This window comes from Mobula birostris, chromosome 18 (genome assembly GCF_030028105.1).
Source record: "Mobula birostris isolate sMobBir1 chromosome 18, sMobBir1.hap1, whole genome shotgun sequence".
Classification (NCBI taxonomy): Eukaryota; Metazoa; Chordata; class Chondrichthyes; order Myliobatiformes; family Myliobatidae; genus Mobula; species Mobula birostris.
Window position 1 is genome coordinate 8,391,549 of NC_092387.1, and position 25,644 is coordinate 8,417,192.

General features: G+C 43.1%; 1 protein-coding gene across 3 annotated transcripts in view; it reads left to right on the top strand.

The window, feature by feature from the left end:
* The window catches only part of LOC140211927 (tubulin polyglutamylase ttll6-like), a 73,979-nt gene that overhangs the window by 37,027 nt on the left and 11,308 nt on the right, over positions 1-25,644 (top strand). For all 3 annotated transcript variants that reach the window (XM_072282153.1, XM_072282152.1, XM_072282151.1), the window contains 5 exons: positions 7,077-7,258; positions 12,946-13,134; positions 14,612-14,780; positions 21,615-21,809; positions 24,273-24,657. In XM_072282153.1, the coding sequence (XP_072138254.1) occupies positions 7,077-7,258; positions 12,946-13,134; positions 14,612-14,780; positions 21,615-21,809; positions 24,273-24,657 (1,120 nt within the window). The remainder of the gene's footprint in view (positions 1-7,076; positions 7,259-12,945; positions 13,135-14,611; positions 14,781-21,614; positions 21,810-24,272; positions 24,658-25,644) is intronic.

The following is a 25,644-nucleotide window of genomic DNA, read 5'->3' on the forward strand; positions in this document are numbered from 1 at the left end:
ATCCACATCCACACTGCCACGTACGTGCACTCTGCTCACCCACACTGCCACGTACGTGCACTCTGCTCACCCACACTGCCACGTACGTGCACTCTGCTCACCCACACTGCCACGTACGGGCACTCTGCTCACCCACACTGCCACGTACGGGCACCCTGCTCACCCACACTGCCACGTACGGGCACCCTGCTCACCCACACTGCCACGTACGGGCACCCTGCTCACCCACACTGCCACGTACGGGCACCCTGCTCACCCACACTGCCACGTACGGGCACCCTGCTCACCCACACTGCCACGTACGGGCACCCTGCTCACACACACTGCCACGTACGGGCACCCTGCTCACCCACACTGCCACGTACGGGCACCCTGCTCACACACACTGCCACGTACGGGCACCCTGCTCACACACACTGCCACGTACGGGCACCCTGCTCACACACACTGCCACGTACGGGCACCCTGCTCACACACACTGCCACGTACGGGCACCCTGCTCACCCACACTGCCACGTACGGGCACCCTGCTCACACACACTGCCACGTACGGGCACCCTGCTCACCCACACTGCCACGTACGGGCACCCTGCTCACCCACACTGTCACGTACGGGCACTCTGCTCATCCACACTGTCATGTACGCGCACTCTGCTCTGTCTCTTTGCATTTGACCTACTAAGGTGCAACACCTCACATTTGACCAGGTTAAACTCCAAATATTTTAAAATAATAGAGGGTGAAAATTGAAGTTACTAATCAAGGTGCCAATAGGCCTTAGAGAGATTCTCAGTCTTGGAAAGAATTTTTTTGGTTGTGTAAAATTTGGTTGAGTAGAAATAAGAACCATGATTTATCTACGTTGTAGTACAAAGGGTGATCGTTGTTCAACCTGAGGTGTAATAAGTTTATTTAATGTATGCTAAGTCAATCAATCTTCTTTCAAAATGAAAACAGCACACGCTGGATAATGATAAATAAGCACAGGGGATTCTGCATAGCTGCAAGTCCAGAACAACACACACAAAATGCTGAAGGAATTCAGCAGGTCAGGCTGCATTAATGGAGAGGAACAGCCAACGTTTCAGACTGAGAGCCTTCTCAGTAGGTCAGTCAGCATATATCGTGTGAGAAATAGAAGTTAACATCCCAGATTAATGACATTTCAGCAAATCTTGGAAAACTAGTGAAATAAGCAGAGAAGAGGCAGGAGTGGAGAAAATTTAAAAAATACCTGTAATAGGATAGAGAGTGAGCACCGTTCCCTCTAAGGTGCATGGCTGTGCAGGAACTGAATGCTCCCACAGACATAACCTTTGTTGCTACGCAGCTAGAAAAGGTTTATAAAACATGAATGATTTTCTTTGTTGTACCGTGTTTCATTATACTCTCCAGTTAATAAATAAAATCAAAAGTGTGATTTCTTTTTCAGTTTTCATTCTAAATATTCATTTATGCATATTACAAAAAAAAAATAATTTGCCGCACTTTTTCAGGCCCTGTAAAAAATTTCCTGCTTATAGCAATGGTTGGTCCATGCAGCTGTAAAAAACACAGAGGGAATGTTGTGAGTGCTGTAGACTGAATGATGCAGATAATGTTGGTTCCAGTTGAGAGAGGGTTCTGTAGGCTTGATACTTGCTGTTTATCTGGGTAACTTACTGAAGGCCATCAACCCTACTGGGGCAATGGCAGCCAACAACAGCTTATCACAGTCCTTTTGTTCGAGCCAGTCTTTCAAGTTGTCCCCCAGGTGTAGGCCATTTTAAGATTCTAACTCTCCCAGGATGAGGTTTTTGGAGCTTCTGTTGCCGTTTCTGTAGCTCTGGATTGTTATGGGATGGTATTGCTAGCCCCATGCTCTTTTCACAGCCGGGCTTGGGACCATTCATGGTGGAATTAGTTCGTTTATCTGTCTGGTGGATGTTTTGAGCTGGGTGAGAATGGAGGAGAAAGGAAACAAAACAACACTGAAACTGTGGTGCTGACGAAGGGTTTTGGCATGAAACGTCGACTGGAGATGCTGCCTGGCCTGCTGCGTTCACCAGCAACTTTGATGTGTGTTACTGGAACTGTGAGATGCATCTCTGCAGAGGCTGAAAATCGGAGATGGAAGAGAATGCTGCAAATATCCAACAGGTCAGGCAGCATCTGTGGAGAGAGGAAGAACTTGCACAATGGGGATTTTTCATCAGAACTGGACAATTCTGACTATCTGAAGTTCATTGTAGAGTTTTTGGGCCTGGGGCATGCCTGGTTGAAACATGAGAAACTGTCAAACTTGCTTTGGACACAAACTTGCTGGAGAAACTCAACAGATCAGACCTGCTGAGCTCCTCCAGCATGTTGTGTGTGCTGCTCTGGATTTCCAGCATCTGTAGAACCTTGTGTTTAGAACAAGGATCTGTAGAACAAAATCAGGTTTTGTTGAAATAGAGTTGGAGGTCAAAAACCGGGATGTCAGAGTGGGAGTGGGATGGGGAATTGAAGTGGCAGGAATATCTGGGCCATTTAGGAGCAGAAACGTAGAAAACCCACAGCACAATACAGGCCCTTTGGCCCACAAAGCTGTGCCGAACATGTCCTTACCTTAGAAATTACCTAGGGTTACCCCTAGCCCTCTATTTTCTGAGTTCCATATACCTGTCCAGGAGACTTAAAAGACCCTATCGTATCTGCCTCCACCACTGTCGCTGGCAGCCCATTCCACGCACTCACCACTCTCTGCGTACGTACAAACAAACAAACTTACCCCTGACGTCTCCTCTGTATCTACTTCCAAGCACCTTAAAACTGTGCCCTCTCGTTTTAGCCATTTCAGCCCTGGGAAAATGCCTCTGACTATCCACATGATCAATGCCTCTTATCTATACACCTCTATCGGGTCACCTCTCATCCTCTGTTGCTCCAAGGAGAAAAGGCCAAGTTCACTCAACCTATTCTCATAAGGTATACTCCCCGTTCCAGGTAACATCATTGTAAATCTCCTCTGCGCCCTTTCTATGGTTTCCACATCCTTCCTATAGTGAGGCGACCTGAACTGAGCACAGTACTCCAAGTGGGGTCTGACCAGGGTCCTATACAGCTGCAACATTACCTCTTGGCTCCTAAACTCAAGCCCACAATTGATGAAGGCTAATGCACAGTTTGTTTTCTTAAGCATAGAGTCAACCTGCACGGCACCCTTGAGTGTCTTGTGGACTCGTACCCCAAGATCCCTCTGATCCTCCACACTACCAAGAGTCTTACCATTAATACTATATTCTGTCATAATATTTGACCTACCAAAGTGAACCACCTCACACTTATCTGGGTTGAACTCCATCTGCCACTTCCCAGCACAGTTTTGCATCCTATCAATGTCCTGCTGTAACCTCTGACAGCCCTCCACACTATCCACAACACCTCCAACCTTTGTGTCATCAGCAAATTTATTAACCCATCCTTCCACTTCTTTATCCTGGTCATTTATAAAAATCACGAAGAGTAGGGGTCCCAGAACAGACTCCTGATGCACACCACTGGTCACCAACCTCCATGCAGAATATGACCCATCTACAACCACTCTTTGCCTTCTGTGGGCAAGCCAGTTCTGGATCCACAGAGCAATTTCCCCTTGGATCCCATGCCTCCTTACTTTCTCAATAAGCCTTGCATGGGGTACCTTGTCGAATGCCTTGCTGAAATCCATAGACACTACATCTATGGCTCTACCTTCATCAATGTGTTTAGTCACATCATCAAAAAAATTCAGTCAGGCTCGTAAGGCACGACCTGCCTTTGACAAAGCCATGCTGACTATTCCTAATCTTATTATGCCTTTCCAAATGTTCATAAATCCTGCCTCTCAGGATCTTCTCCGTCAATTTACCAACCACTGAAATAAGACTCACTGGTCTATAATTTCCTGGATTATCTCAACACCCTTTCTTGAATAATGGAACAATATCTGCAACCCTCCAAACCTCTGTAACCTCTCCTGTCCCCATTGATGATGCAAAGAGGCTCAGCAATCTCCTCTCTCGTCTCCCACGGTAGCCTGAGGTACATCTCGTCTGATTCCAGTGGCTTATCCAACTTGATGCTTTCCAAAAGCTCCTGCAAATCCTCTTTCTTAATATCTACGTGCTCAAGCTTTTCAGTCCACTGTAAGTCATCCCTACAATCGCCGAGATCCTTTTCCATAGTGAATACTGAAGTAATATTAATTAAGTACCTCTGCTATCTCCTCCGGTTCCATACACACTTTTCCACTGTCAAACTTGATTGGTCCTATTCTCACACATCTTATCCTCTTGGTCTTAACATACTTGTAGAATGCCTTGGGGTTTTCCTTAATCCTGTCCGCCAAGGCTTTCTCATGGCCCCTTCTGGCTCTCCTAATTTCTTTCTTGAGCTCCTTCCTGCTAGCCTTATAATCTTCTAGCTCTCTATCATTACCTAGCTTTTTGAACCTTTCGTAAGCTTTTCTTTTTGACTGGATTTACAACAGCCTTTGTACACCACGGTTCCTGTACCCTACCATAACTTCCCTGTCTCATTGGAACATACCTATGCAGAACTCCACGCAAATATCCCCTGAACATTTGCCACATTTCTTCTGTACATTTCCCTGAGAACATCTGTTTCCAATTAATGCTTCCAAGTTCCTACCTGATAGCCTCATATTTCCCCTTACTCCAATTAAACACTTTCCTAAGGAGATGATAGAGTTGTGATCACTATCTCCAAAATGCTCTCCCACTGAGAGATCTGACACCTGAGCAGGTCCATTTCCTAATACCAGATCAAGTACAGCCTCTCCTCTTGTAGATTTATCTACATATTGTGTCAAGAAACCCTCTTGAACACACCTAGCGAACTCTACCCCATCTAAATCTCTCGCTCTAGGGATATGCAAATTGATATTTGGGAAATTAAGATCTCCCACCATGATAGCCTTGTTATTATTACATCTTTCCAGAATCTGTCTCCCTGTCTGCTCCTCGATGTCCCTGTTACTATTGGGTGGTCTATAAAAAACACCCAGTAGAGTTATTGACCCCAGAACTGCAAAGTGTTTACACTGTGGAAAACCAAATACATATTTGGTAAAAACCAAACACATAACAGATAAAAAAAAAACAAATTCCTATTGGGTTAAAAAAATCAAATGCATATTTGGTTTTAAAAAACGCATATTGGGTAAAATCCAAACCAAATGCAGATTGGGTTAAAAAAGATAAAACACAGACTATGGGCAGGTCACTAATCTGAAGGAAGTGGCAGTAAGTCACTGAGTTTGAATCACTGGATGTGGAAAGGTAAAGGGTAATGGACAGACATTGCATCCCGTGATGTTGCACAGAAAGGTGCCGTGACAAGGTGAAGGTGTGTGATGGAGATGATCGGATAAAGCAGGGGGTCATGGAAAAATGCCCTCTTTGGAGCGGAGGGGAGAGGAAGATGAGTCTGGTGGTCTTGTCACCGATTAACTGGATTCTGAAAACTGGCACTCATTTCTCAATCACACTTTATTTACTTGTGCAGATGGAGAACAGCTTGGCCCCTGTCACCCACACTGCACTGAACTCTGAACCAGAGAAATGCCCCTTTTATACAGAATTGACTAGGAGCTGCAGATATTTACCATTCACAATACTGGTGTTAAAAGTCAAAAGAAACTACAAGGCAACAACCAATAATACTTTGAAGTTAGTCATTATCCCTTTGTGTGTTTTCCTTGAATCCTTCTGGTACATTCTTATCTTGTCTCAGTAAGCCAAATGACTCTGGCCCCCTTCTGTGAAAGAGAACCTCTCTTAAAAGATGTTTCTTACCTGGGCTGACTGTCTAACCCTCAACTTGCCTCAACTTCCACAGTGGCACCTTATTAAAATCAGCATAAAATATGTACGATTTTACGATTTAAGATAAGATTAGCATTATTTATCATACGTACATTGAAACATACAGTGAAATGCGTCGTTTGAGTCAAGAACCAACTCAGTCCAAGTATGTGCTGGGGGCAGCCGGCAAATATCACTGTGCTTTTGGTGCCATCATAGCAAGCCCGTAAACTTACTAACCTTAACCCGTGTGTCTTTGGAATGTGGGAGGAAACTGGAACACCAGGAGTAAACCCACAGGGTCATGGAGGGAATGTAAAATTCCTTACAGACGGCAGTGGAAATTGAACCCTAATCGCTGACGTGGTAAGTCATTGCAGCAACTGCTACACGCCTGTGTCGAGTCTGCAGGCTGATGGGTGGAAGGTGAGAGCAAGTGGAATCCTTGTTCTGGGTGTGAGGCAGTGAGAGCTGAAGTATTGGGAACAGAGATGATTGGAAGCACTGTTGACTATGCTGGGTGGGAAGCCATGGTTAAGGGAAAGTGCACACATTTCAATAGGATTGCAATTGACAAGGACTGGTATGGGAAATTTCAAATGTGTTCACAATGATCAGTCTATTAATTATGTAGGTTCCTTAAGGTGTTATAGCTGGGCAGGGTTAAACTCCCACTACCTAATAGATGCTCCCAATGGGATGTGTTTCAAATAGCTTTTGACAGCCAAGTCCAGTTCCTGGCTTAGTAGCTAAGCAACTCATGGAACCATTTCTTCTGACAGGAGAAGGGGCAAAGGTGGGTTACTGGCGCCTTAAAACCAGTCACTTCAGGCAGATGGGGCTTGTCAGCTGTGGTTGGCAGCTCATCTAGTAGAAGGAAAAGTCTGATCTCAAATCTCCACTGCCTTGTGGCTATACCCACACATGGGGAAGGCTTTGGGTGTAAACTCCAAGGAAGAATCCAGAGTTGGAATCCCTAAGGCAGTCCTATGTTGAATTCAATGCTGTCTGGCAGCTCCTGTGATGCTGCTGGTTTCAAACTGTATCAGTCTCTGCCATTCCTTTTGATCCATCAGCTGTGTGGAGAGGGGGAGCCTGCTGCACGGGCAACAGCTTGCTCTCCGTAACATACTGCCCTGGCTTATGCATCATGTGAACAGCCAGGACACAGCATAGAGAGTTAACTCCGACCAACACGGGGCCTCAATTAATTATGTATCAATGCCATGCCTGTCTTTTGGTTTCCAGGTAAACCATTCCCCCAGTTTCACCACTGATTCCAGGCTGGACAGAGAGGTGAAGGATAATCTTCTGTATGATACAATTTGTCTGATAAACCTTGGAGCAAACAACAAGCAAAAGGTGACTGAGGAAGAGAGGCGCAGGGTGCAAGAGCGCCTGTGGCAGCGTCACTCAACTCGTGAATCAAGGTAGCAAATCTGGAGTCCAGTGGGACACGCCCCCAGCTTCTTTCAACAACTAGGGGTAAAGTCAAAAGTTGAGAGACTTAGGGGTCCAAGTCTTTAGTTCCCTGACAGTGGTAACATGGGTGGATACTGTGGTGAAGGAATATAGTATGCTTGCCTAAAGATGTGTACACTTGTCTACATATAAAGTAAGAGGTAGAATGTTAATTCTGAAGTAAATTTATCATCACCATATACTACCCTGAGATCCATGTTCTTTCAGGCATTCACAGTAAATACAAAGAAACACAAGAGAATCATTGATAAAACTGCAGACAACAAAGTTGGACAAGCAACCCAATGTGCAAAAGACAACAAACTTTGCAAATACAAAAAGAAAATATAATTAATAAATAATGACAACAAGAGTCCTTGAAAGTGCATCCATAGGCTGTGAAATCATTTCAGTGTTGAGTTGAGTGAAGTTATCCATGCTGTCTCAAGAGCCTGATGGTTGCAGGGTAATAAGAACATAAGAAATAGGAGCAGGAGTAGACTACCTGGCCTGTCAAGCCTGCTCCGCCATTCAATAAGATCAAGGCTGATCTGGCCATGGACTCATCTCCACCTACCTGCCTTTTCCCCATAACCTTTAATTGCCTTTCTATGCAAAAATCGATCCAACCTTGTCTTAAATATATTTACTGAGGGAGCCTCCACTGCTTCACTGGGCAGAGAATTCCACAGATTCACCACTCTCTAGGAAAAGTAGTTCCTTGCCATCCCTGTCCTAAATCTACTCCCCCAAATCTTGAGGCTAGTTCTAGTTTCTAGTTTCACCTACCAGTGGAAACAACTTTCCTGCCTCTATTTTATCTATCATAATTTTATATATTTCTATAAGATCTTCTCTCATTCTTCTGATTTCCAGTGTGTACAGCCCCAGGCGACTCAATCTCTCCTCATAGTCTAAACTCCTCATCTCTGGAATCAACCTGGTGAACTTCCTCTGCACCGTCTCCAAAGCCAGTATATCCTTCCTCAAGTAAGGAGACCAGAACTGCACACAGTACTCCAGGTGCGGCCTCACCAGTACTCTATACAGTTGCAGCACAACCTCCCTGCTGTTAAATTCAATCCCTCTAGGCCAACATTCCTTTTGCCTTCTTGATAGCCTGCTACACCTGCAAACCAACCTTTTGTGATTCATGCACAAGCGCTCCCAAGTCCCTCTGCACAGCAGCATGCTGCAATCTTTTGCCATTTAAGTAAAAATCTGTTCTTTCAATTTTCCTTCCAAAGTGGACGGCTTTGCATTTACCAACATTGTTCTCCATCTGCCAGACCCTGGCCCACTCACTTAACCTAACTATATCTCTATGCAGACTCTCCTTATCTTGTAATAACCGTTCCTGAACCTAAGGATCCTGAATATCCTTCCTGATGGCAGCAGCCATCATGTCACGTTGCAACTTCACCAAACATTGTTTAGGCCACACTTGGAGTATTTTGAAAAGATGTGACTTCTGTGGAGAGAGCGCAGAGGAGATTCACAGGCGATTGCCTGAACTGAAGGATGGTAGTTACAGGGTAAAATTAGATAGGCTGGATTGTTTTCCCAGGAGCAAAGGTAACTGATGTACCTGACAGAAGATTATGTGAGGCAGAGATAGTATTGGTGGACAAAATCTTTTTTCCATAGTTTTAAGGTGAGAGGCAGGAGATTTGGAGAGAATCTTGCAGGTAAGTTTTTACGTGGTGGCTGATATCTTGAACGCACTACTGAAGGAGGTGGTGGAATCTGATGCCATCCCCGTATTTAAGAACATAGAACAGTAGAGCACAGTACAGATCCTTCAGTTCACAATGTTGTGCCGACCTTTTCACCTACTCTAACCCCTCCCTCCCACCCTTCTCGTCCTACGTTTTTCTTTCAACCATGTGCCAAAGTCTATAGTTCCCTGAAAGTAGCAAAACAAGTGGATAGGGTGGTGAAGGTATATGGCATGCTTGCCTTCGTAGCTCAGGGCATAGAGTGTAAGAGCTGAAATGTTCTGTTTAGGCCTCACGGTGTATTGCAGTCACCACACTAGAGCACATGTTTAAGGGACGTTTAGACAGCAAGATATAGGAAATGACCGTATGTAGGTAAATAGGGTTTATGTTGCTGAGCAAAGAAGATAGGATCTAGAGAGCCAAGACCCTGTTTCTGTGCTGTATAACACTCTGATACTCCACTGGTGATAGATACCTTGGCTGTAAGCTCTGATATTTCTGAGCATTTCCTCTTTGCTCCTTGCTTGTTGGCTGACCTGAAACCCCATGAAGAAATGTGAAATAAAATTTGATTTGGGATGTTTTGTAGTTTCAATGTCCAAAATGCCTTCCAACCACAAATTTTGAATTATAATTACTTCCGTAATGTACATTGTTTGCGAGCCAGCTAGTCCAGGTCTTTCATAGTCCAGTATCTTTAGTCAAACACTGACCCTCACCCTGGAGGCAAAGTGTCCTGGGAAGGAATTCTAATTGTGTTTGCAATATTTGGGAACCAACAAGGTGAGATTAAAGGATTGAAAGATTTGGTTTATTTGTCACATGAACAACAAACCATACAGTGATATGTATTGTTTGCATCAACAACCACCACAGACAGAGGGTGTGGTGGGGGCAGCCTGCAAGTGTCACCATGCTTCTGGTGCCAACGTAGTATGCCCACAACTCACTAACCCCAACCTGTACATCTGGGAGGAAACTGGAGCACCTGGATGAAACCCACACGGTCACGGGAAGAACTCCTTACATACAGCAGTGAGAATTGAATCCCAATCAGTGATCGCTGGTACTGTGCTACCATGCCACCTCTTTCCTCTGCTATGCACGCTGTACCATGGAACATGGAACATGGCTGTCTCATGTGGAACTCTTTGCAGAAGTTGAGAGGAGAGAGTTAGGAGAGAGGATTGGCAAGGTGTTGTTTATAACAGAAATTACAGAGAGTTTGGGTGGCAGCTAACACACCTTCTCATTGGTGTATTGTGCTTGAACCACTGGACCAGCCGCTGATTTTGAGTTAAAACCGTACATGCTACATTTTTTTCTTTACATACAAATCACAATGCAAGAATTAAAATCCTGCAGTAGCTTTCTTGACCAGATATTCACGAATCAGTTGACTGGATGACACAGTAAATGGGTCATTGGTTTTAATTTTATTCACAGATTCTTTATGTTCCTCGCCTCCTACCCTAAAGGTGTATCAAGAGCAGCAACTGTGTGCATTTTGCCATTTACACACACCCTTCCACCCTCTCCCACTCTACCCTTTAGTGGAAGACAAACATCAATAATTAAGAGGTTTTGCAGATGCTGGAAATCCAGTGCGCCACACACAAAATGTTGAAGGAACTTAGCAGGTTGGGCAGGATCTATGGAAAGGAACAAACGGTCAACGTTTCAGGCGGAGACCCTTCCATCAGGACTGGAACTGAAGGGGGAAGGGGGAGGTGATAGGTGAGACCATGTGAGGGGGAAATTGGTGGGTGGGGGTGGATGAAGTGAGAAACTGGGATGTGATAGGTGGAGGAGGTTGAAGAAGGAAACTGATGGGACAGGAGGGTGGACCATGGGAGAAAGGGAAGGAAGCACCAGAGGAAAGCACGTGAAGTCACAGTTTTTTTTTATTTAGCGATACAGCGTGGAGTTGGCCCTCCTGGCCCTTCGAGTCGCGTGGCCAGCAACCCTACAACCTGATTAACTCTAGCCTAATCACAGGACAATTCACAATGACCAATTAACCTACCCAGTATGTCTTTGGACTGTGGGAAGAAACGAGAACACTTGGGGAATACACACAGATTCCACAGGGAGGACGTACAGAGACTCCTTGCAGAACGGCGCTGGAATTGAACTCCAAACTCTAGCCCCGAGCTGTAATAGCATCACGCTAACCACTGTGACACTGTGGCACCTTCTTATAGAACAGTACTGTCAAAAGTCATATATACAGTATATGTATATAGCTAGGGTGCTTAAGATTTTTGAACAGTACTGTAGTAATTTTCTTTATTGCAATGTATTGCTGCAAAAGAGAAGAAAATTCTTGACATAAATGAGTGATGGTAAAACCGATTCTGATATGAGAAGGGGGCAGGGAGAGGCGAATCATGGTTGGGGAGAGGTGAGGGAATGGGAAACACCAGAGAGACATTCTATAAACCAATTGTTTGGAATCAAATGACCTTGCCTGGTGTCTCGGGGCTGGGTGTGTCTGCACCCGTGCCACCCTGGCCCTTCTCTACCACCTGTCCCACATCCCTCCTGCGGCACTCTGCCTGCATCATCCCAAACATCTTTTGCTCCTGCCAGATTTACAAACCCATTCTCTGCTGCATGTTGACAAATACAGTACTGTGCAAAAGTCTTAGGCACCTTAGCTGTATGTATGTTCCTAAGACTTTTGCACAGTGAAGATAGTTCATCTTCAATGCACAAAATCATTCTTTACAAACAGTTGGACTACACCTATCTTCAATATTACAGAAATGTACAAACTGATGGGAAGAATTTTTATGGCTATTTCAAAAAGAAAAACATTGAGTGTTGGTCCCATAGAAAGTAACACTGGAAATTAGTATTGGAATAATAGAAATGAGTTGGCAGGTGAAGTAAACAGATGATACGATATTATGCTTCACTGTGGAGGTTATTTACCCCTGTTGTCTTTGCTATAACAACAGGGGAAATTACACTTATTGCCTGAATTTTAATTCCATATATTAAAGAAGGGTGCAATAGATTGGAAAATAGCAAAGGCAGCAGAGGAAATGACCCTCCATAGTGAAGAGTGATATAGAACCTATGGAGAGGAATAAATAGTCGATATTTCAGGACAAGACCCTTCCTCAGGTCTGGAAAGGAAGGGGGAAGAAGAAACATTAAAAATTGTTATTCGGTGTTATCTGAGCTTCTACTTTCCAGTTAGTGTGTGATGGTAGGCTGTTCAGTGATTTGTGGTCAATGTATAAACAATGCTGCTGAATCAAGAGAAGGAACCCTGAACCATTTTATCATCCCAGAGGCATTAAAGCCAATTGTACCTTCATTTATGCTGTTAACCAATTATACATTGTTCAGTAGATTACCTTGTAACCTGTCCATGTAAAGATTCGAGATTGTTTAATATTGTTCTTCAGTACACGAGTGTAAAGGAAAACAAAATGATTGTTACTCTCGATGTAGCATAAAAACACACAATAAAAATAATTTTAAAAGCACAATAATTAACATGATTGAAGTCTCCTGCAATTATGCAGAGACTGTACAGATGCTGTTTTGTAGAGAACTGATGATATTATAAAGCTCTCCCAGTGTGTCCTTGATGTTAGCGCTCGGGAGGGGGGTGCAGATGGGGGAAAAGAATGTAGACAGTGATAATGAAACACTTTAAAAATAGTGCAATGAGCTGTTGTGTTTAAGAAAGAGTTTATCTTGGTTTTGGGGTTGTGGGCGGGTGGGTAATGAGACGAAAAGGTCTTAATACGGCCAAGTAGAAATAGTGTAAATGGCTGAAATTGTCGACATGTTGGTGATGGTTGCAAGACAATGCTGTTTGACTCTGTGACTATAACAAATATTTCAAAGCCTTGCTGGAGTTGGTGAGAAAGCTGTCTTTTCCTCGTCTCCTCACTTAACATCTGTTACCTCCACAGACGGGAGCAGTACGAAAACCAGCAGTCAGCCTGGCTCCAACAAGTGGAAAAGTATGAGAAGGAACACCTGGGAGGTTTCCGTTTGATTTATCCGCTGTCAGACTCCAAGAAATATGATGACTTTTTTAATCAAAGTGGATCGCTTTTTCAGGAGACAGTGGCTTCCAGAGCAAGGGAAGAATGTGCCAGGTACTCCCAGCGCTTTCGAGGGCAAGACAATTGTGAGCATACAACAGGAATTCTGCAGATGCTGGAAATTCAAGCAACACACATAAAAGTTGCTGGTGAACGCAGCAGGCCAGGCAGCATCTCTAGGAAACGGTACAGTCGATGTTTCAGGCCGAGACCCTTCGTCAGGACTAACTGAAGGAAGAGTAACTGAAGCTCTTCCTTCAGTTAGTCCTGAGGAAGGGTCTCGGCCTGAAACGTCGACTGCACCTCTTCCTAGAGATGCTGCCTGACCAATTGTGGGCATGGAGGCATTTGGGTTAATTGTTGATAATAGCTGGAAATATGGAGGGGTTTAGTTCTTGCTTGGCAACAATAATGTTATTTATTTGTATTTAATTTTAATTGAAGTACTATAACTTCTGGGCATTGGCTACAGATGTTTAATAATTAATACAAAGACTCTCCAACCCAGTAGCCTTACAGGGTTTAGCGGTCTTCATCATTGCTACCCAGCCAAGTACAGATACTTATCCAGTCCACGGATTCTCTAGAAATGGCTTATTTCCCTTATTATAATGCCCATCAAATTAAACATCTATATGTGAAATTTGGTACCAGTGCCGTTTATAGGACAAAATACTTCTTGTAACTAATAAAAATATCTGCAGATCTTGGAAATCTGAAATAAAATCTCAAAATGCTGGAAATATTTAACAGGTCAGGGCAACATCGCTGGTGAGAGAACCAGAGAGAACACCTCAGGCTGATAAACTTTCATCAATACTGCCCTTTCTGCTTGTTCCTTTGGCTGTCTTACTCTGTTCTCCCCCTGGAGTGGTTCCTTTTGTCCACAGTGTCACTGAGCTGTCTGTTCAGCTGTGAAGCAAGATCCTAGAGCCCAGTCCTGCCCTTGAATGATATCTGTGGAGGTCCATATTTCCATACATAGGATCAGAAGCAGGCGTCTTGGTTGTACTTCTAATCATAATCTCCAATTGTCAATTTTAACTCAAAGTCGAAGTAAATTGATTATCCAAGTATACATATGTCACCATGAACTACCTTGAGATTCATTTTCTTGTGGGCATTTACAGGAAAATAAAGAAATACAATATAATTTATGAAAAAACTATACATAAAGATTGACAAACAAGTAATGTGCAAAAAAAAAGTCAAATTGTGCAAATAAGACATAAGTAATACTGAGAAAATGGGTTGTCATTGAAAGTGAGACTGTAGGTCGTGGAGTCAGGTCAGTGTTGAGGTCAGTTGATGGTTACCCTGTGGCCATCAGGCTCCTGAACCAGTGTGGTAACTAATCCTGATGGTTGCAGGGTAATAATTTTTCCTGAACCTGGTGGTGTGGGACCTAAGGCTCTGCTCAGTCTGGCTGGGGCCAGTGACTGTAACATAGAGCTGGTTGTGGCAATGTGTGGCATGCAAACTGTGGAACAGAATACGTCACAGAATTAGTTACCGGGTTCTTTGTGCTCAGGCAGCAGCTTGAAGAGATTCGACAGAAGAACGAACCAAGGGAGCTGGCAAAAGGAAGGAAAGTGAAGGAGCTAAAGGACGTCCATCTGCACGGCGAGTCAGGGGGTGAGGCTCCCGTACTGGACCGAGGCTTCAGGAAGTACAATCATTGCTTATCCGTAAAGAAAGAGGTACCATTCTTTCTGTTTCTGTTTTCTGTTTTCCATTCTCAATTATCACAGTTTATTTCTTGTTTCCTCAATTGCTGAAGTTCAAGTTTATTGTCAGTCAGCCGCACACATGTATACAGCTGAACGAAACAACATTCTCCTGGGACCAAGGTGCACAACACAGTACATATATCATATACAACACTCAAAATAATATTAACACAATAACATTAACAGATAGTAAAAATAATACATATTCTGTACATGTACAAGTTGACATAAAGTGCATATGTTACATATAGTTCAGAATCACAGTTATTTCCACCGGCACATGTTGCGAAATTTGTTAACTTAGCAGCAGCAGTTCAATGCAATACGTAATTTAGAAATAATAATAATAGTAATAAATCAATCAAATACAGTATACATATATTGAATAGATTAAAATCATACAAAAACTGAAATATATATTAAAGTGAGGTAGCGTACATGGGTTCAATGTCCATTTAGAAATCAGATGGCAGAGGGGAAGAAGCTGTTCCTGAATCGCTGAGTGTGTGCCTCAGGCTTCTGTACCTCCTACCTGATGGTAACAGTGAGAAAAGGGCATGCCCTGGGTGCTGGGGGTCCTTAATAATGGACACTGCCTTTCTGAGACACTGTTCCCTGAAGATGTCCTGGGCACTTTGTAGGCTAGTGCCCAAGATGGAGCCGACTAAATTTACGACCCTCTACAGCTTCTTTCGGTCCTGTGTAGTAGCCCCCCAACCCCCATTCCAGACCGTGATGCAGCCTGTCAGAATGCTCTCCTCAGTACATCTATAGAAGTTTGTGAGTGTTTTTGTTGACATTCCAAATCTCTTCAAACTTCATAGTCGCTGTTTTGCCTTCTTTATAGCTGCATTGATATTTTGGGACCAGGTTAGATCCTCAGAGATCTTGACACCCAGGAACTTGAAACTGCTCACTTTCTCCACTTCTGATCCCTCTATGAGGATTGGTACGTGTTCCTTTGTCTTACCCTTCCTGAAGTCCACAATCAGCTCTTCCATCTTACTAACGCTGGGTGCCAGGTTGTTGCTGTGACACCTCTCCACTAGTCGGCATATCTCACTTCTGTACGCCCCCTCATTTCCACCTGAGATTCTAGCAACAGTGGTTAATATACGACAGTATAATGCTACTGACATTACACCTTGCAAGTCCGGGTTTACTGTCATTCAATCGTACACATGAATACAGCCAAACGAAACAGCATTCCTCCGGGGCCACGGTGTAAAACACAGTACCAACAGTCACACAGCACACAGCACATATAGGACATGTAGTTATGATATCAGAAAAATATACAAGTGTAGCTTATGTTCCTGAGTGTTATGACCTGTATATTGCTGGTGTATGCATGTTGTCCTGGAGCCATGTTCCTGCAAGACAGCCCACAGCATTTCCTTGTATCACACAGTGCAGCCACAGATGAACAAAATCCAGCTTGTCTTCCACTTGACTTTATTCACAGGAAATTCAGTCTCACTAATTTGATTTAAGTCTCTGAAGAAGTAACTAACTATATTGATGAGGACAGTGTCCTCTACATGGCCTTTAGTAATCTCTTTGGCAAGGTTCTGCATTGTAGGCTGATCCAAATGGCTCGAGTCCATGTGATCCACGGTAGGCTGATAAACTGAATCCTAAGTTGGCTTGGTGATAGGAGGCAGGGTGTGCAACCATCGGTGTAACCCAAAATTGGTGCTGGGACCCTTTACTTCTGTGATAGGCTGTACATTTGCAGCACTATTACTCCAGAGTTTGGAGTTCAATTCCACCACCATCTGTAAGGAGTTTGTATATTCTCCCCATGAATGCATGTGTTTCCTTTGGGTGCTCCAGTTTCCTCCCACAGTCCAAGGACGTACTGGTTAGTAGATGAACTGGTCATTGTAAATTGTCCTGTGAGTAGGCTGGTGGTAACTAGGTGGGTTGATAGGTGGTACAGTTCATTGGGCTGGAACAACCTGTTCCACGCTGTGTCTCTGAATAAATAAAAATAAAATTACACAACTTGGACGCGAATGTAGGCGGTATGATTAGCAAGTTTGCATATGACACGTAAACCACAAGAACAGGGACATCATATTAGAACTTTATAAAGCATTGGTTATGCCACGCCTAGAGAATTGTGCCCAAACAGCCTGGTGATATTGTGTAGGAGAGTAAAGTCATCACCAATTAACTGGACTCCCATTTGTTCCTCAATCACACTTTATTTTACTTGTGCATGAAGAGAAGAGCATGCCTTTGTCACCACATAGTTCTGAATTCTGAACAGAGAAATACCATTTTTATACAGCAGGGTCAGAGTTTGACCACTTGGTAAACTATATGTTTGAATTCCTTATCTGCAAGATCAATGGCCATTCACAACACATGTTAAAAGCCAATACTACAAGCGGATATCGATGATACCTTGAAGTTAATAAAGCAATTGCCCTTTAGTTGGTGTGCGTGTTTTCATATCCTTCTGTTTCATTCTTATCTTGTCTGCAGTAAGCCAAATGGCTCTGGGAATCTGCTGTGCAAAGGGAAGCTATGCTCTTCTAAGTCCTTTCTTGCCTGGGTTGTCTGCATTCTGTCTCCACTCTATTCTTGCCTGGATATTACGTTAACCCTTGCCTTAGCACAATTTTCACATAAACAGATACCATAATGTTATTGTGTTAAATCGAGTTGCATTAGAAGGAAGTAGTTGAATATATGAAACAAACACTGGAGTTTATAGCTAACATTTGATCTATCCTTGCTGAGTTAGTGCAAGTATTCACATCCACAAACTTGTCAATGAATTCCCAAAAAGTGACTATCATGAATGTCTGCAATTCATGTCTGTTGCTGTTGAGGCTAATGTTATCTGATTTTAGTTAATTAACCTGACATTTTAATATTTTCCAGTCCTGAAATCTGTATTAGTGATAAGGGATATGTGAGCATTCCATATTGAAACAGTATTTATGAATGCTGCTGGTGTATAGGCTATCTATCTAACACTAGAAAAGGCATGACCTGTAATTTTACCTTGGTGTTTACCTGGATTGAGATCTTAAAGGCTTTACTTATTACATGTAGATTGAAACATACAGTGAAATGCATCTTTTGCATCAATGGCCAGCACAGTCTGATTATGTGCTGGGGGCAGCCTGCAAGTGTTGCCACGCTTCTGGCGCCAACATGGCATGCCCACAACTCACTAATCCTAACCCGTACATCTTTTGGAATATTGGAAGACCCAGAGGAGACCTGCATGGTGTGGTGGAGAATGTAGAAACCCCTTACTGATAGCGGTGGGAATCGAACCCCAATTACTGATCACTAAAGCATTGCACCCACTACTAGGCTACTGTGCTGCCCTGAATCCATAGTCTAAGCTGACTCTCCAGTACACCACTGAAGGAGTTCTACAACGTGCCAGCTTTTTAACGTTGAATTAGTTAAGGGACCATTTACCCTCTCTGATTCAACTATATCAGAAAAGATCATGAGATACCTCCTGATGTTCTGATCAATAATCAGCCCCTAATCACCATCACTACTCTTAACCATGACTTTGCTGCTGTCTGTGAGACTTTGCTGTGTGAAAATTGGTTGCAGCATGTCCAGCTTAATGCAGTGACCACATTTCAAAAATACCTGTACAGCTGGAACGTCCCGGAGTAGTGAAAGGCAGCACTGTGACTATAAGATAATACTTGCTACCTTTATTCTGATTCTCTCTGGCACCCGGATCGTGATCTCTGTGCTCTTGATGTGTTAATATGTTTTGTAACCATTCTGTTAGTCCCATGGGATTTACCTTGTCTATTTGGTTTGAGAATGATAGTTGGTGGGAGAGTGGTGTCATGAGCCATCTGCATTCAGTCATACCTGTCTCTCACCAGCCACATTGAAGGAAGGGTTTTTAACTGGGGAGACGGATTCTCTTCAGTTGTTGCTCTGCACTTTCTGGCAGGAATTGTTAGTACTGTACTGATCAAAACCGAGGATCCTGAAGTCTTTTTACTTTTCTTTCTTACTCAGTCAACTGCAGTGGCCCAATTGAAACACCTCACTTGGAACAAATTGGCTAGATGATAAAGTACATTTGCTCCCAGGATAGGTAGATCTGAGCTTTGTTTCATTAAGAATAAACAATAAAGCCTTCCAAACTGCACAAACGTTTTAAATCTATGTTTGCATGATCTCGCTGCAGATATTAACATATCATGTTCTGACAATGGACCTATCCAGTGAGTAAGAATCAAGTTAGCCATAGGGTTCTAGCATTAAGCGCAGATGATTGTGATGACCTTGGTCAATCTCTTCATTACACCAGCAATAACTTGCAGTACCATGTGTTTGATGTATTCAGTTTCCAGAACCAATATAGATTGATAGGAAGATTATCTCCATGAGTAGCAGAGATAATCTTCCTATTAGAATGAACTTTTTCAAAGCAAGTTCTAATTTGGCCCTAAATTAGATGGTATTACATGGCCAGCGTGGGATAGATTTAACTGCTTGTCAGAAGACATGAAGGATAAAACATGGTTAAATATCTACACTTAGTGACCACTGTATTAGGCACAGGAGTGGAACCTGGTGCGGTCTCCTGCTGCTGTAGCCCATCCACTTCAAGATTCAATGTGTTGTGTGTTCAGAGATGCTCTTCTGTTGTAACGCATGATTATTTGAGTCACTGTTACGTTCCTAACAGCTTGAACCAGTCTGGCCATTCTCCTCTGATCTCTCTCATTAACAAGGCATTTTTTGCCCACTGAAAGCCACTCACTGGATGTTTTTTGTTTTTCGCCCCAGTCTGTGTAAACTGTAGAGACTGTTGTGCATGAAATTATCAGGAAATCTGCAGTTTCTGAGATACTCAAACCACCCCGTTTGGTTCCAACAATCATTCCATGGTCAAAGTCACTTAGATCACATTGCTTTCCCATTCTGATATTTGATCTGAACAACAACTGAACCTCTAGACCAAGTCTGCATGCTTTTATGCATCGAGTTGCTGAAACATGATTAACGAGCAGGTGTACAAGTGCACCCAATCAAGTGACCACTGGGTGTAAATGTGCCTTCGGGGTATTTATGGCTGCCATCTGTGTTCTGAATCGTATCCAATAACCTCACCCACTATGGGTAAAATAATTGCTGGAAAACTCCATAAAAGGAACATCAGGAATAGATTTCTTCAGTGAAAGATGTTAAATGATACCTTTTTAATTCTGTTGTAGGTCACACAGCAATGGTTGCCAATACGTGCTCATCTCGTTCACCTCTGTCGACTGACTTTTCAGGATCTCTCTCAAGCCTGACCAATCTAAGTACATGTGCTCCTAGCCCTCCATAATAAAGATGTTTAATAAAGAACACAATCAGTATTAGTTCTCTTTTAAATTGTTCTGTCCTTCACATTGACCAAAATGTCAGCAAACACTTGGAAACAACCTAATATGATACCTGGGTTACTATGTCCAAGTTGAATTGTATTTCAACATTTTGCTTAACATCAACTACGTTTGTAGGAGACTACCTCCATTGGTACCACATACTGTTTCCCATAAAAAAGTTGTATGTTAGGATTCACACCAGAACTTTCTGAACAATTATCAGCAGGTCATTCGGAAGTAAATGTCTCAAGGCATTTGAAAAGGAACTGAGTAGACTAGGTTTCTGTTCTCCAGAGTCTCGAAGGATGGGAGGTGACATTGTGGAAATTCTTGGAGTATTCTTGTATTCTTGGAGGGTCAATGGGGGAGAATGTTTCTCTTGCTGAAAGAGTCAGAGTCTGGGTCCAGCACATTTTCCATGGAGAGGGGGGCAAATCTTTAGAATTCTGTGTCCTGGAGCACTGTGGATGCTTGGCCACTGAGTGCATTCATAACTAGGATCAAAGGATTATGAATATTGGAGGAAACCAAGAATATTGGGATGAGACAGATGGTACAGTGGATTCTGGTTAATGGGCAGCCGCTTATTTGGGACAACTCTTAAAGGACAAAAACTAATTGAGAAAATAACTGCAATTATCTTAATTTGTTTGGGACACTATGCTGCTTAATTAGGCAGGAAACTGTTGCCGAATAAGTTCTAACTAGTATTAGTCTTGTGTACTTGTGTGGCTGTTAACACTATGCCGTGCTTAGTTTTTAAATAGTATCAGTTGTGTGTGTTTGTGTTCAAAAAGTAGTGATTTTTTTGTCACTGATAGTTGGTGAGAAATAAGCAGTAAGTCGATTCAAAGCTGCTTCAACAGGTTAGGAACTACAAAGATTTTGAAGGTATCTACAATCATCTTGAATGTTACAATGAAAATGAAGATTGGAGGATGCAGTCGTCAATAGCATTGTATGAAGACAGTCCTTTAACTGCACTTGATGTCTGGGCTGATTTTATTCATTGAGTACACTGGATGAATTTCTCTGTCAATAACTACCAAGTGTTCTAATTTATTCTCTATTTCATTGCAATACATAATTTGTTACTTAGCTTGGCCTTTTTAATACCTTTTTAACTATTTTTATGAAACCTCGACCAGTTGGGCCTCCACTTAATTCAGCCAAAATGTACTTGTCTCGATATGTCCTAATTAACCAAATCCACTGTATTTGAGAGAGAAGATTGGCCACGATCTTTTTGAATAGCAGAACAGGAATGAGGGGCTGAATGGCTTCTTCCTGCTCTTATTCTGACCCGTTCATGAACTGTTCTAAATGTGCAGGCTATTGATACCTTTTCTCTAACTGAACCCCTAGTGACTTGTTGCACCTTGTTTGGTAACGTAATGTTCTATTTTGTTGCATGTTGTTTTTACAGGAGGCCATAGACAGTATGAAGCCACTGGAAATCATCGACAAGGAGGAGCTGCAGCGACTCAGTGGCCTGCTGCGCCGGGAGAACCTTCTCCGGGCTCTGGGTGTCATCGAGCAAGTTTACCGGGTTCTGCGGAACCCTTCAGGTGTTAGTGGAACCGTTCAGACTGCCCCTTCAGATGGTACTAACCAGAATAACGTGAGTTGCACTGTGTGAAAGAGTTAGCGGCTAACCTTTCAACTTGCTGACCTTGTGGTGCCACGAGTTTTGGGAATGAGGGTCTGCGTGTGACTGCATTATTTCACACTTTATTTATGTTAACTTGCAGGTTGAGTCGGTGGTTAGCATTCATTTTGAGAGGGGTGGAATGCTAAGCTGAGCACTGGTGAGGCCCCACTTGGAGTATTGTGAGCAGTTTTGGGCCCCTATCTAAGTACGGTTGTTCTGGCGTTGGAGAGAGTTAAGAGGAGGTTCACGAGAATGATTCCAGGAATCATTCTGAATTAACATTTACGTATGAGGAGCATTTGATGGCTCAGGGCCTGTACTCGCTGGAGTTTAAAAAAATGAGGGGGAACTCATTGGAACTTATTCAATATTGAAAGGCCTTGATAGAGTTGACGTGGAAAAGATGATTCGTATAGCGGGGGAGTCTAGCATCAGGGGACACACCCTTAGTAAAAAAAGAATGTCCCTTTAGAACAAGGATGAGGAGGAATTTCTTTAGCCAGTGGTGAATCTGTGGAATTCATTGCCATAGACAGCTGTGGGGGCCCAAGTCACTGAGTATATTTAAAGTGGAGGTTGATAGGTTGATTAGTAAGGTTAGGGGAGAAAGGAAGGAGAATGGGTTTGAGAGGTATAATAAATCAGCCATGATGGAACAGTGGAGCAGGCTCGATGGGTTGAATGGCCTAATTCTGTTCCTAGGTCTTATGGTCTTATGGTGATAGTACCCACCAGTGGTGCAAAGATGGAAAATAGATTTATTTGACGTTAGTTGTGTTACTGCAGGTAAAGCTAATTCTAGTTCCCTGCCTCCACACTAAGTGTCATGGTGTGACTGCAGACCAGGTTTTAACTGGTTCTTAAGGATGCTGACAAGATTCATACCATGCTCAATCCTAGTCCCTTTTGAAGATGATTGAGGACATTTCCCACTTTCTGCTATCTAGTGTTCCAGGCTCCAGCCTCAGTTAAAATGAGCACCCATACCCTGAGCCTGTCACTGCTAAAATCGATTCTGCCCGTTGATAGAGAAAAAGCAAGCAAAGGGGAATTTCTCTTTTCTTTCACGGTGCAAAACTCTTCATACTTCTTTTCAGGAACATCCTAATATAATGCTCCAAGGGGATCATAATCTTGTCGCTAGGTTTGGAGGCTTGTGTGCCTCCATGATCTGGAGAGCTACATTGGCTAGAGTCAGGGCCAACCAAAGTACCAGACCATGACACAATTAGTCAGGATGCTTTCAACAGTACATCTGTAGAAGTTTGAGTATTTGGTGACAAAGGAAGTAATTTGTAAATAGCACCTTGGATAATTACAGGTAGCTGTATCCATCCGGTATGGAGGGCCCACTACACAGGATTGGAAAAAGCTGCAGAAAGTTGTAAACTCAGCCAGCTCCATCATGAGTGCAAGGATGTAATGTTGAAGGCACTGGTGAGGCCTCACTTGGAGTACTGTGAACAGTTTTGGGCCTCTTATCTAAGAAACGACGTGCTGATGTTGGAGAGAGTTCAAAGGATGTTAACAAAATGTTTCCGATTGATAGGCTTCTCAAATGAGGAGCATTGGATGGCTCTGGGCCTGTACTCACCGGACTTCAGGAGAATCTCATTGAAACCTATTGAATATTGTAAGGCCTTGACAGAGTGGATGTGGAGAGGATGTTTTCTACGGTGGGAGAGTCTAGGACCAGAGGACACAGCCTCAGAATAGAGGGACATCCTTGCAGAATGTTGTTGAGGAAGAATTTCTTTATCCAAAGTGGTGAATCTGTAGAATTTGTTGCCACAGGTGGCTGTGAGGGCCAAGTCATTACATATACTTAAGGCAGAGCTTGATAGGTTCTTGATTAGTCAGGTCATGAAGAGATACAGAGAGGATGTAGGAGATTGGGGTTGAGAGGGAAAATCAATTAGCCATGATGAAATGGCAGAGCACGCTCAATGGGCCAAATGGCTTAATTCAGCTCCTATATTTTATGGTCTTCTGGTCTTCTCATTGCTACCATTAAGGAGGTACTACAGTTTGAAGACACACACTCAATGTTTCAAGAACAACTTCTTCCCCTCCACCGTCAGATTTCAGAATGGACAATGAATCCATGTATATTACCTCAGTATTTTTTCCTCTTTTTGCACTACTGATTTAATTTAATGATATATATAAAAATTAAATTCTATTAAATCAGTAGTGCAAAAAGAGAGGAAAAAGTACTGAGGGAGTGTTCATTGTCCATTCAGTAATATATAATATACTCATTGTAATTTATCATTATTACTATGTATTGCAGTGTACTGCTGCCGCAAAACATCTAATTTCATGACATAAGCCAGTGATATTAAACCTGATTCTGATTCTAGCTTTGGTTTGTCTGCAGAGTTAGTTTGTTTATTGATTTTGCTCATTCTACATGTTTCTTTAATTTTTCAGTCTTTAATTTGCCCGAGCACACTTCGATCCAACCAGATGATGGAAGAGCTGGAGTACGTCGGCTCCTGTGCCTTGACAGGAAGGAACAGCACAACAGAGCTGGGAGTTCCCAATCCCACGACAGTTAACTGGCCGTCACCGCTGTCTCCCCAAGGCCAGGCTCCTGGGAGCAACAACCGGAAAGGGACCCCGAATCCTGGAAATGGATTCCCGTTCCACCGCTTCCAGAATCGCTTTCCCGTCCGTAGGGGTCTGACGTGGGTGGGTGGAAATCAGTTACCAGTGTCACTTGAAGCCATTGCAGTGAGGACTGCTAGCTCCTCGGAGTTACGGCTCAATGCAGTTTCAGCCTATCCCCGTTCAGTGAGTGCCAAGCTAGTACCTGGTGAGAAAGTGATGCCTTTGTCTGTTTTCATATGAGATTGTTGCATAGACTGATAGAAAATTTATGACTCAGTCCATTCAGCCCATCATCTCCACACTGGTTGGAAAAGAGCTCCCAGTCTGATCTCAACTCCATGCTTGGTCTGTGGCACTGAAAGTCATAGGTTTTTGAATAGGTTATGGGCTCGAGAATAAATCAGCCATGATGGAATGGCACACAGACCTAATGGGACCATCGTTCCTATGTCTTATGGTTTTAAGTTCACAATTTCTGCCACCTTCCTGTTTTAATATTTCAAAAGGATAATATTTTCTTTGTGACTCTGTCTTCTTCTGCGATTTTCCTTCTCACAGCACTTCCCAGAATATGCAACATCCAACCTTTCACCTCTTCCATTTCCACTGTTCTCAACCCAAACTTCACTATGATGCACTTTGCCTCAGTTATCTGAGACCACTAACCATTCCCTGACCATACTGATCTTAGCTGGAGTGACAAAAAGCACTAAGACCCTTATTCCTGATGCTTCGTTAGTGACACTGCATTGAAAAACATGTACACACCTAAGGTGCGATGCCAGCTATAGTCAAATAGCCTGCGACTGTCTTTACACCAGGTACATGGGGAGGATGTGTGAGCTACGTGCTGGATATTTGGTACTTCAAAGAGCATGGAAAACTGAGAAATGTTCTAGGTCTGACAATTAACCAATGGTACAGGACACTGATCCAGATAGTGGTCTCTGTGCAGATTCAGTGTGGAACTGGAAAGTAGTTTCTTTAAGGTTGTTCATGTCATTGACTCTTTCTAGTTGGGTGAAACGAGTGCAACTGAAAAGTTTATCCTTGGTGACGTACACGGAACATTAAATACAATAAAACTCCAATAATCTGTTATCCAACTGTTCAGAAATCCAGATGGTTCGGCACTGAAATCACCAGGCAGGATTTCTGCGCTCCCTTTAAACCTACCCTGGGTGGTGGGGTG